This window comes from Misgurnus anguillicaudatus, chromosome 2, assembly GCF_027580225.2.
Source record: "Misgurnus anguillicaudatus chromosome 2, ASM2758022v2, whole genome shotgun sequence".
NCBI lineage: Eukaryota > Metazoa > Chordata > Actinopteri > Cypriniformes > Cobitidae > Misgurnus > Misgurnus anguillicaudatus.
The window spans coordinates 11,182,566-11,195,000 of record NC_073338.2 but is presented as its reverse complement, the minus strand read 5'-3'; the positions used below and the strand labels follow the sequence as shown (position 1 = coordinate 11,195,000).

General features: G+C 38.8%; 1 protein-coding gene across 1 annotated transcript in view; it reads left to right on the top strand.

The window, feature by feature from the left end:
• cntnap2b (contactin associated protein 2b) overlaps positions 1-12,435 on the top strand; it is a 51,007-nt gene that overhangs the window by 7,070 nt on the left and 31,502 nt on the right. The window contains exons 2-3 of the mRNA XM_055201343.2: positions 10,134-10,244; positions 10,629-10,822. Coding sequence (XP_055057318.2) covers positions 10,134-10,244; positions 10,629-10,822 — 305 coding nt within the window. The remainder of the gene's footprint in view (positions 1-10,133; positions 10,245-10,628; positions 10,823-12,435) is intronic.

Below are 12,435 nucleotides of genomic sequence, written 5' to 3'. Positions count from 1 at the left end.
TTACATTTTTACGTTTAAGCAACATGAATTAATAATTCATTTCAACTTTCTTGACTAGTGAGGATTCTTGACTATAAATTATAAATATAAAGTTGAATTAACTTAAGGTATTACTTTATTATAGCAAAATTGTAAATTCATGTTGATTAAACTTAAAAATTAGGTGCAACAAGGAGTTTTTAAAGCATACTGCAGCAGAAAAGCCAATTTGAAAGATTGAGGCCCGCCCATTTCGGATATTTGGGTATCAAAATTATTTTCGACCTTCCCATGGGTAAACATATCTGTTTAAACTTTCTTGCAAGCCACTTTTTTGTGCTATTTATGTAACATCATCGATTTTATACTTGCCTAAATAGCCCCTACACAACATTTAAAAGCACAAACTGCATTAGTCAGTTAAATGTTTGTTATCGAACACCTTCCTGTCTAATTCTCTTGGGTTTATGGCTAAAATAGGTTGTAAAGTGGACCAGACTTTGTGCCAATGACAGGTTTCTTTTAGCATTGACTTTGCATGCTAGCCAGAGTTCAGTTAAAGGAATAGTCTACTCATTTTCAATATTAAAATATGTTATTACCTTAACTAAGAATTGTTGATACATCCCTCTATCATCTGTGTGCGTGCACGTATGCGCTGGAGCGCGCTGCGACGCTTCGATAGCATTTAGCTTAGCCCCATTCATTCAATGGTACCATTCAGAGATAAAGTTAGAAGTGATCAAACACATCAACGTTTTTCCTATTTAAGACGAGTAGTTATACAAGCAAGTTTGGTGGTACAAAATAAAACGTAGCGCTTTTGTAAGTGGATTTAAAAGAGGAACTATATTTTATGGCGTGGTAGCACTTTTGGGAGTACTTCGACTCGCCTGAAAAGTCCGCTCCCCTTCTCACTCTCATAATGTTACTGCGCCGAGTCGAGGTGCTCCCAGAGGTGTTGTTGCGCCATGGAATGTAGTTCCTCTTTTGAATCCGCTTGGAGAAGCGCTACGTTTTGTTTTGTACCACCAAACTTGCTTGTATAACTACTCGTCTTAAATAGGAAAAACGTTGATGTGTTTGGTCACTTCTAACTTTATCTCTAAATGGTACCATTGAATGAATGGGGCTAAGCTAAATGCTATCGAAGCGTCGCAGCGCGCTCCAGCGCTTACGTGCATGCACACAGATGATAGAGGGATGTATCAACAATTCTTAGTTAAGGTAATAACATAGTTTAATATTGAAAATGAGTAGACTATTCCTTTAAAGATGTTGCCTGAAAGATGGACCAAAATCTTGGAATAGCATGGATCTGCTTTTATTTCCCAGAATTCTTTGTGCAATCAGCTCCTCTCACTATACCCATGACAAAACAATGTGTTTTTAGTCTTACGCTCATTCTTTCTCAGGTGAACATGAGGGCATATCACTGCCTGGAATAGGAGCCTGATAATACAGTCATCTTTTTTGGAGGACACGAGGGTTATTTTTGACATAGCCTACACTTTACTCAGCAGACTCAGTGTCTAAACCGGTTCATTTTTTGTGTGTAATGAGGCGAGAGGTGAAATCAGGATAGATCTCAAAGCCGTGAAATAAACTGCTGGCTATTTTTAAAAAATATATCAGAGAGTGTTTTCAGAGATCGTCTTCATTATAGAAGTGTTGAAAATGTTGTACTTTGAAACATGATGTGCACACAAAATCCACCCTGACCAAAATGCTTTAATGCTTTACTGCGTACTATTAGAGTACTTGCTTACAAAACACAATAATAAATGCATTCTCTCAAATTTTATAGTTCAATTTTTAACTGCAAATGTTATGTCCATCACTCTGAAATTGCTTAGTTGATTTATTGTAGCAAAAGTGTTTGATCTTTTACTCAGGATCTGGTAAAATCTTTGCATGCCATTCATGTCTCAGTTTCAAGCAACTGAGTCTAATTCAATTCAGTTTATAACATAAGTGACTGTAAATATTTGAATATTAGGAATATTTGACCATGACTAACTTATTACTGACTCGATTCCACATTTAAAGCACGTTATAATTTCATAAGTTGTGCAAATAAGGGCAAATCTTGCACATCTAAAGATGCATATTTAAAGTGACACCTTTTAAAAAAAAAAATGCTCATTTTCCAGCTCCCCTAGAGTTAAACATTTGATTTTTACTGTTTTGGAATCCATTCAGCTGATCTCCGGGTCTGGCGCTAGCACTTTTAGCATAGCTTAGCATAATCCATTGAATCTGATTAGATCATTAGCATCGCGCTCAAAAATAACCAAACAGTTTCGATATTTTTCCTATTTAAAACTTGACTCTATGATATTACGCAGCACCCGAAAATAGTCCCGTTGGTAACTTTCAATAGCAGGGGACTATTTTCGGCTGCTGCGTAATATCATTGCGCCTCGTGCAGCCATGTTGCGGCAGCGGAGTCCTTGATTATTGCGCCAGAATGAGATTATAGTTTCTAGCCATATCTGCCTAGAAAATCACAACTTTTAATTTTCTGTCAGTCTTAGTACATGATGTAACTACAGAAGAGTCAAGTTTTAAATAGGAAAAATATTGAACCTCTTTGGTTATTTTTGAGCGCAATGCTTATGGTCTAATCAGATTCAATGGATTATGCTAAGCTATGCTAAAAGTGCTAGCGCCAGACCCGGAGATCAGCTGAATGGATTCCAAAACAGTAAAAATCAAATGTTTCACTCTAAGGGAGTTGGAAAATGAGCATATTTTTAAAAAAGTGGAGCGTCCCTTTAGCAATAATCTATTTTCTGGAAGAAGTCACATGAGAAGCATAGTGTGCATACAGCATCAATGCTCACTGAAACCAAAGACATGTGTGTTTCTCTTGCGGATGAGAGAAATAAACTCTGCTGAACCATGAAAGAGACATAAACCCACTGCTGCACTTTACAACCAATTGCTAATACATCCCTTGACTTCACTTAACAACCTGAGACAAAAAGGGGCAGCTAAGCTTTATTTCTGTTTGATCTCCAACATTGTATCCTGAAATTGCATTTTCAAGTAGTTTTTTCCAAAGTAGTTCTAAAATCACCATGATAAACCTTTTCCTGACCCTATGCTACTGTGATCGACAAATAATGCATCTCTTCATAGTTTTACTGCTCTGCCTGGAGTCCAGTATGTTGTGTAATAAACTATTTGAAAACTATATGCAAAATAGTACACTCTTAGAAAAGGTACAAAACCTGTCGTTGGAACGGTCCCCTTTACAATCCACACCTTTGTACCTAAAGAGTGCATATTAGTATCTTTAAGGTACCAAATGTGTACATATTTGTACTATGGCTCTTTGATCAGTAGGAAGGCCTTATCAATCTTAAATCACTGTCGTTAATAACACGCATTTAAAAAGCAGCATTTGTCAAACATAATCATTATAAATATTCTTTATTATCATGAAGAACAGCAATATATGTAAATGTGCTTTTTCTGAAGATGCATGTACTTCTTCTGCGGCACATGTTGAGTTTCTGCACGAGAGCACCCTCTGGCTTTTGGATGAAGCGGCATTTCAACATAAGTCATTGAGAAGCATAGCAAATTGCACAATTTATCGTTACACCCCAAATTAGGACCTTCCAACATTAATCAATATCAGTGGCGGCTGGTGACTTCTCTTCAGAGGGGCGCGAATTCAAAATATGTGTTTGTTGCGTCATGTGAACAACGTGCATCACCTATTATTCGATTGTAAGTGTGTATTAGTACATGTTAACGATATGCAAAAGGTACAAACTCCAAAGTTATGAGAGTTTGTTTGTGTTATCGTCTCCAACGTAAATCTCTTTTCTTGGACTACAACAAACACACAGATTGTAGACAATATTTTACTTCCTAGGATTGGTGATGTAGACAAGACCGACATTATCATAATTCATCCCGCTTGGACCCCAGCCTGTAAGTTAACTCCTGTTAGCATTGCATTGTGAACGAATCTTTTAAACATGGTAAAGAGCGTCACATTTCTGGCTGACATCAGAGGTATTCAGACCAATCACAACGTACAGATTAGTTGGACAATCAGGAACACAGCACTTTTCAAATCTGTGCGTTTCAGGAAGAAAGTGAAATCTGGAGCTACAAAAATTTACAGTATGTGGAAAATAATGTGGGTTTTTACAATAAACCATGCAAACACATTGCTTTATACCAAACAGTGTTGGGGGTAACGCATTACAAGTAACGTGCATTACTTTTTAAATGCACACATTAATATTTGAGTTACTTTTTTAAAAAAGTTATGAAAATTACTTTTTTTGTTTAATTAATTTGATTAAAAAATGATGTACTGAATTAAACTAAACGTAGTCACATTATGCACTCTATGCGTACACGCCACTGATCTATATAAATGACTGGATTGCGCATGACGTCACAACTGTGAAGCCACCGCGCCGCCATGTTGGTATACCCAAACATTCCATTAAATCAATGGACGCGATCAGATTTTAATGATAAAACATCACTTTACTAGTCTTCGTTTTTATATCTGAAGTTACCCTGTACATTATTACAACACAAACGTCCTAAGCATGTACATAGTTATTTACTGAAAGTTGTACATTTTAGTTTTTAATCAGTTATTATACATTCATCTTCATACTAGTATCAGATCAGCAGACAGACCGCAACATATTTAGTATTAATGACAAACGTGCTCATTCTGAAATCTAAATAAATAATCATACTTTGTACCGTATGTGCATGCAATAATTTGCTGGTTTTATGTTATCTAAACTTACAAGTTACCTAAACTTATTTAGAGAAATAACGCTGACCGTGTAGCTGAATGTCAAAAAAAACCTTTATTTATACACGTGTCATTAACAGAACGCAACAGACACACTCACCTTAACGTTTTTTTATAAATCCATTATCCTGCCCGATTAAAACATAAACATTGCAAATAACACCAGAATTAACTGTTAATTTACATTCACATATCCTAAAAATAATCTTCCGTGACTGATACGCTGTAAAGTGGGTGAATTTAAAACATGATTTTGAATGGAAGTCAATGACGCTCTCTGCCGGTTGGGTATACCAAGATGGCAGCTCGAACTCTGCGCTGGCTTCACCTCACGCTGTTACATAAGCTTTCTATGCGCAATGCAGTCTTTTATATAGATCAGTGGTACACACCTGTGTGGAAACAGTTTGAGTCAGAAACTGAGATGGCAGGCCAGAGCTCGACATTTTCGTGTTGAAATGTCCAATTTCTGAATGCAGAACTTTTCAGTCACGAAGAAATCAAGCCTCAGCCAAAAAAAAGAAACGGAAAAGTAACTAAAAAGTAACTTAAGCATTACTTTCCATGAAAAGTAACTAAGTAACACAATTAGTTACTTTTTGGGAGTAACTTAATATTGTAATGCATTACTTTTAAAAGTAACTTCCCCAACACTGATACCAAATACAAAAATAATGTTTTTCAGAGAAAAAGGACCTAAGGACCATTTACCATATGGATATCAATAACTATAAATTTAAAGTTCTGAAAATCCTTTAAATTCAAGAGAATAGTGAAGTTCACACCACAGCTATAACAGTAAAGACATAGAGGATCGATACTGTTGGGATCACTTTCAGTGTTTTATCCATATGAGCAACAATAAAACATACTGCCAAATAATCTCTGGCTTTTGCTGTTGACCTCTTTTACGGGGATGGTTTGAAACTGATACTGACACTGGAAGTGCATAAATTAAATTTGCCTTCAAAAGACTACAGCTCAGAGTGACAGCGTTTCTCATCCAACTTAAAAACTGTGTGAGATTAGAATGAACCTAACACATCAGAGTCACCGGTGTAGTGGGCAGTGCTCCCACACGTAACGCAGATGCACTCCGTGACCCGAGTTTGAGTCACGGCTCGGTATCCTTTTGCCGATCCCGTTCTCCTCTCTCCAGTGTCTCCACTAAAATGTGTTTGCTGACATTTGCATCGATCTCAAAAGGGTTGAGTTGCTGGAAAGCATGTCAGAGAAAGGAAACCTTGTCATAACAGGAGCAGCACATCCGCTCACAGCAGGATATAATCGCTCGCGTCTGTATGTGAAACCCATCTGCCGCGTGGTGACTCAATGAAATCTTTTCCACTGTTTTATTCCTGTAGCGTTCTCTATCTAATGAACGAATTAACTGATTTAAGGTCGCTTTTTTGTTTTGCCTTTGCACTTTTTGAGTACACAGATTCTTACAGATGAAGTGCACCTCAATGATACAAAATGGAAAACATCATACTGGTGTAAATGAGAAGCTTCTAGGCTCAGGTCTGCATAACTTCTCTGGAGAGATAAACTGGGTTATAGGGAGTGACCGCAACCAAAGCAGATTTTTTAGGACCTTTTAGCAAGGCACTGCTCCACTTTCAAAGCTTTTTGAACTTAGAGTTTTAACATTTACTGTCTGCGTAACAGTTAGTTTCAGTCCTTGGAGAACCAGGATGGCGGAGTGCTTCTCCAAGCGCCCTTACATGTGTCCTGGTGGAGTCCCACTACTAGCAGTTGTGTTTGCTACCAACTGGGATGGGCAAGGCCCTGTCCAAAATGGTGGGCTCGCTTTGTCTACTAGTCTGTAGGGTGTACCGTCTATAATCTTTACGCTCCGAAGTGTGCTCATCAGCACCCCCTTTGGACCCTTGATGCGGTCTTCGCCGAAGCCTGCACTGCTGCAGCCTTGACACACTTTACCATCCCAGAAGTGGGGACTCCACCAGTCCGGAGTGTGCCATTTGGGATAGGGCCTTAAATGCAGAGGTCACATTTCAAGTATAAGCTACCATACTTGACAATCATGCCACCTTCACTTGTTTCTGATTGGTCAGTATGACTGCTGCACCCAACGATTCTGTGTATAGCTACATATAAGTTACATGCAACAAAATAATTTGTTTATAATCGGATTGAAAAGCCTTCATGTAAACACCTGAAAGGGATAGTTTCCCCAAAAATGAAAATAATGTCATTAATGACTCACCCTCATGTCGTTCCAAACTCGTAAGACCTCCATTCATCTTTTGAACACAGTTTAAGATGTTTTAACGTTAGATTTAGTCCAAGAGCTTGTTGACCCTTCATTGAAAATCTACATACGGTATACTGTCCATTAGGGGTGGCACGGTTCACAAAACCCTCGGTTCGGTTAGTATCACGGTTCTATGGTCACGGTTCTCGGTTCAGTACGGTTCTTGTTGTTATTTTTTTTAACACTCCAGAAATGTATTATCTTATTAATGTATTAATTATCCATAATTTAGGATACAGTATTAAAAAAAGTTATATCATGTAATCATGCACAAACTGAATTTGACTTTAAGCACATTATTGGGAACATCTCTGAGGAAAGCCAGGTGAGATTTTGACACAGCGAGAGGGAAGACATTGATGATTTCAACATGCTTTTCATTTATTTGGCAAAAAAGAGAATGTGAATTGCCATCTACATGAACTTTGTGTGCATTTTTAGCACACAAAGATAACTTGCATTTATCAAAATGCCAACTTCAGTGTAGCTTTAAGATTTATCACTGAGAGGCTGCTTAAATACTGCAGAGAGTATTATGTGGACGAGAGAGAAACATAACGTTTACACCTGTTATATTTAAATCCGTCTCTTTTGTCCACTTTTGACCATTTCTGTCCTGATTACTTTAAGGGGCAGTTTATGAAATAAGATCACGCAACTTTCACACGCTAGCAAAATGAAACTACGCGGAAATCAGCCGCTTTCGTTTTATCAACGAAAGGCTAAAAATAGCGCTGAATACGAAAAGATGTAAAACAGTGTTCATTTCCTCAGATTAGATAAATGGTCGGAGAGAAGGCTGTCGCGTGTGGCTGTATCTATTGTTTTATTTCCGCTGTCATCATAGGTAACATGAAATAAAAAATGTTTCCACACACCAAACTTATACGACGCTGGCGCATCCTCCAACTGCGGGCAGACTTCTTTTTCTCTCCCTCTTGCCATTTCTACATGTAACTTGACCGGCAGCACTCACTCTCCACCCCAGTCACCGCTTCTTTCGCGCTATTCGCGAAAGGGGAACACGCTATCTGAGGTCACATACAGGGCACGAGGCTACATACATTGCGCATGCCATGAACCGTTGAACCGTACGACACACACGCGCTCCAAACCGAGACAAGCGAACCGAACGGTTCGAATTTTTTTCATGAACCGTGCCACCCCTACTGTCCATGTCCGAAAGGTAATAAAAACATTATCAAAGTAGTCCCTGTGACATCAGTGGGTCAGTTAGAATGTGTTGAAGCATCGAAAATACATTTTGGTCCAAAAATAACAAAAATTACGACTTTATTCAGCATTGTTTTCACTTCCGTGTCTGTTGTGAGGCGCATGCACAAAACTAAAGTCGTACGACGCGACTGACGTGTTATCTGGTGCGCCCCCCAGCTGTTTTTTTTGTGTGCCCGGGCTTCGTTTACAGTCTGAGGGAGACGCACGCTGTAAGTTAAAAAAAAAAAACTTCGCAAACATGTCTGAGGATAACACGTCAGTCACATCACTGCAGCCACATGACTTTAGTCTTGTGCATGCGCTTCACAACAGACGCGAAGACAATGCTGAATAAAGTAGTAATTTTTGTTATTTTTGGACCAGAATGTATTTTGGATGCTTCAACACATTCTAACTGACCCACTGATGTCACATGGACTACTTTGATAATGTTTTTATTACCTTTTTGGACATGGACAGTATACCGTACGTATATTTTCAATGTAGGGTCAACAAGCTCTCGTACTAAATCTAAAACATCTTAAACTGTGTTCTGAAGATGAACGGAGGTCTTACAAGTTTGTAATGACGAGTGAGTCATAAATGACATTATTTTCATTTTTGGGTGAACTATCCCTTTAATCAATACGAATGAGGTAAATCATATTGAAAGGGGTGGTGTAGTCTGATCTATGATCCGATCATGAGGAGCAAAGTACGCATGTAATTGTGTGAATTGTTATATTTTTTCAATCAGATACAAAAATATCTTATACTGTATTTAACTCTTATTTATGAATCACATTATTCTCGTCATAGAAACTTGCAAAAACAAGGCAATACCAACGCAGATTTTTAAGTTAGCGTTAATTGGTGCACGCGCTGTTGTACATTCACAGCGTTCATGTGTACTGTCATAACATTACTTAAATCAATAAAACAGAATCGTGCCTTTTGAAAAGTGTGTTTTGTTTGCCTATATCTGAAAACCTCTTAAGAACAACTTTCTCCAACTCAACTTTGTACATTTATCCAGAGATAAAGCGTGAACTCAACAAGAGATGCTGTGCGCTGCGTTGCCAAGTCCTCTGCTTTTTTGTGTTCAGATTTGTGCTACTTTTAAACAGATTTCGCAAGTTGATTTTTTCTGCAAGTTAAAGATGAAAGGATTTCGTTAATTAGTTATTGGTATTTTTGTTGTGAATAGTCATTGGGATGCTTTTGGGTTAGTTCTGAATGCCCATTGGGATGGTTTTGATGCGTGAATCTGGCAACCCTGCGCAGACGTTTGGTTCGGATTATATAGAACGTATACGTAAATGAACATTTTAATCAGATTGCAATATAGGTTGCATGTAAACGGTACTGTCATAAACTGCAATCAGCTTGTATTCAGTCGGATTGACAAAATGTTGTTAATGTAAACATGCAAAATAGTTGGTCAGGGACCATTTTTCCAGCAGAAGGAAGGCTTTTAGTCATTATACTTCAGTTGCGATGTATATATTTTTGCTTTAATATTTGTATTGTGTGCGCTAACTGTTTTATAAAAGCAATAACATACTCAAGGCTAGTGCTGTAAAGTGAAAAAGTCATGGCAGAAGGGTTTGCATCGACTTTGCTTCATGTCATACCTAGCAACGCCTTCACCGTCACCTGTGATTTGCAGTCAAAACGTATGTATCATGAACAACCAATATATTGAACCACACGTTTTTGGTAGACAACATATAAGGAATTCTGTGAATTAAAAGACACAAACAGGGATCTGTTTTGGAATTTTGTCTTATTTGCTCTTCTGATTTGTATGTGTTTGTTGGACCCGTTTCAATCGCCCGCTTTGTGTCTTGTTTATTTCTCCAGAGAGGTGTGATGAGGTGTTGGCCACACCGCTTCCCTACAGCGCCTTCACCAGCTCTTCTGTGCTGGGGGCTGATTTTGGCGCTGGCTATGCCAAACTTAACAGGAGAGTAGGTGAGTATGGACTTTTTAGATATGTTATGGATGTCTATACTATAAATGTTTGCTGCCTTGCTCTTATACGATTTTGCTATTTAGCATGTTTAATCATATCTGCAATGTACTATATACTATCATGGTGTTGTTGACATTTAGAGAGTAATGTACTGTAGGATGCACTTTACGGAGTCGAGAGCATGGATCAGGATTTGCTTACTTTGCACTCTCTAGTCTTTATAGATCATAATGAGTATAATGTACATGTTGGCCATGGTTAAGGAAATATAAGCTAATGCAGCGTTTTAGAGCATTGCTGTCTAAAGCCTAAAGACTAAAAGCATCATAAGTTCCGCTTGGCACCATCATGTGTTGTTTTGACTCGTACTTTATCTCTTAAAGGCAATGGAGGGTGGTCACCGCGAGACACTGACAAGCATCAGTGGCTACAGGTGGATCTCAAAGCCAGGAGGCAGATCACCGCCATAGCGACGCAGGGCAGATACAGCAGCCCTGATTGGACGAAACATTACAGGATACTTTACAGTGACACAGGAAGTAATTGGAAACCTTATCAGCAGGATGGCAACATATGGGTGAGTTACAGGGAACGCCGGGTGATTTATTGCTCCTCAGCGAATAAATGTTGTTTTTAGACGAACAGCTTCTGCTCTGTTAGAAGAACTGTCCCACATAAGTTCGGCCAGAAGTGAAACTTTTCCTTAACCCTCTATGGTGCGTATTATGATATTAATTATTTGTGATGATTTTACTGCTTTTAAATTGGACACTATAACAATATCAATAAACATATTTGTTACATTTAAATTTATTTAAAAGATTAAGCACTTTGCACCTAAAGAGTTCATATCAGTACCTCAAAAGTAGCAAATGTATACATACAGTGAGTAAAATAAGTATTTGAACACCCTGATGTTTTGCAAGTTCTCCCACTTAGAAATCATGGAGGGGTCTGAAATTGTCATCGTAGGTGCATGTCCACTGTGAGAGACATAATCTAAAAAAAATCCAGAAATCACAATATATGATTTTTTTTAACTATTTATTTGTATGATACAACTGCAAATAAGTATTTGAACACCTGTCTCTCAGCTAGAATTCTGACCCTCAAAGACCTGCTAGTCTGCCTTTAAAATGTCCACCTCCACTCCATTTATTATCCTAAATTAGATGCACCCGTTTGAGGTCGTTAGCTGCATAAAGACACCTGTCCACCCCATACAATCAGTAAGAATCCAACTACTAACATGGCCAAGACCAAAGAGCTGTCCAAAGACACTAGAGACAAAATTGTACACCTCCACAAGACTGAAAAGGGCTACGGGGAAATTGCCAAGCAGCTTGGTGAAAAAGGTCCACTGTTGGAGCATTCATTAGAAAATGGAAGAAGCTAAACATGACTGTCAATCACTCTCGGACTGGGGCTTCATTCAAGATCTCACCTCGTGGGGTCTCAATGATCCTAAAAAAGGTGAGAAATCAGCCCAGAACTACACGGGAGGAGCTGGTCAATGACCTGAAAAGAGCTGGAACCACCGTTTCTAAGGTTATTGTTGGTAATACACTAAAACGTCATGGTTTGAAATCATGCATGGGACGAAAGGTTCCCCTGCTTAAACCAGCACATGTCCAGGCCCATCTTAAATTTGCCAATGACCATTTGGATGATCCAGAGGAGTCATGGGAGAAAGTCATGTGGTCAGATGAGACCAAAATAGAACTTTTTGGTCATAATTCCACTAAAAGTGTTTGGAGGAAGAAGAATGATGAGTACCATCTCAAGAACACCATCCCTACTGTGAAGCATGGGGGTGGCAGCATCATTCTGTGAGGGTGTTTTTCTGCACATGGGACCAGGCAACTGCACCGGGGCCATGTATTGCAAGATTTTGGGTAACCTCATTCCCTCGGTTAAAGCATTGAAGATGGGTCGAGGCTGCGTCTTCCAACATGACAATGACCCGAAGCACACAGCCAGGATAAGCAAGGAGTGGCTCTGTAAGAAGCATATCGAGGTTCTGGCGTGTCCTAGCCAGTCTCCAGACCTAAACCCAATAGAGAATCTTTGGATGGAGCTCAAACTCCGTGTTTCTCAGCGACAGGCCAGAAACCTGACTGATCTAGAGAAGATCTGTGGGGAGGAGTGGGACAAAATCCCTCATGCAGTGTGTGTAACCTGGTGAAAAAC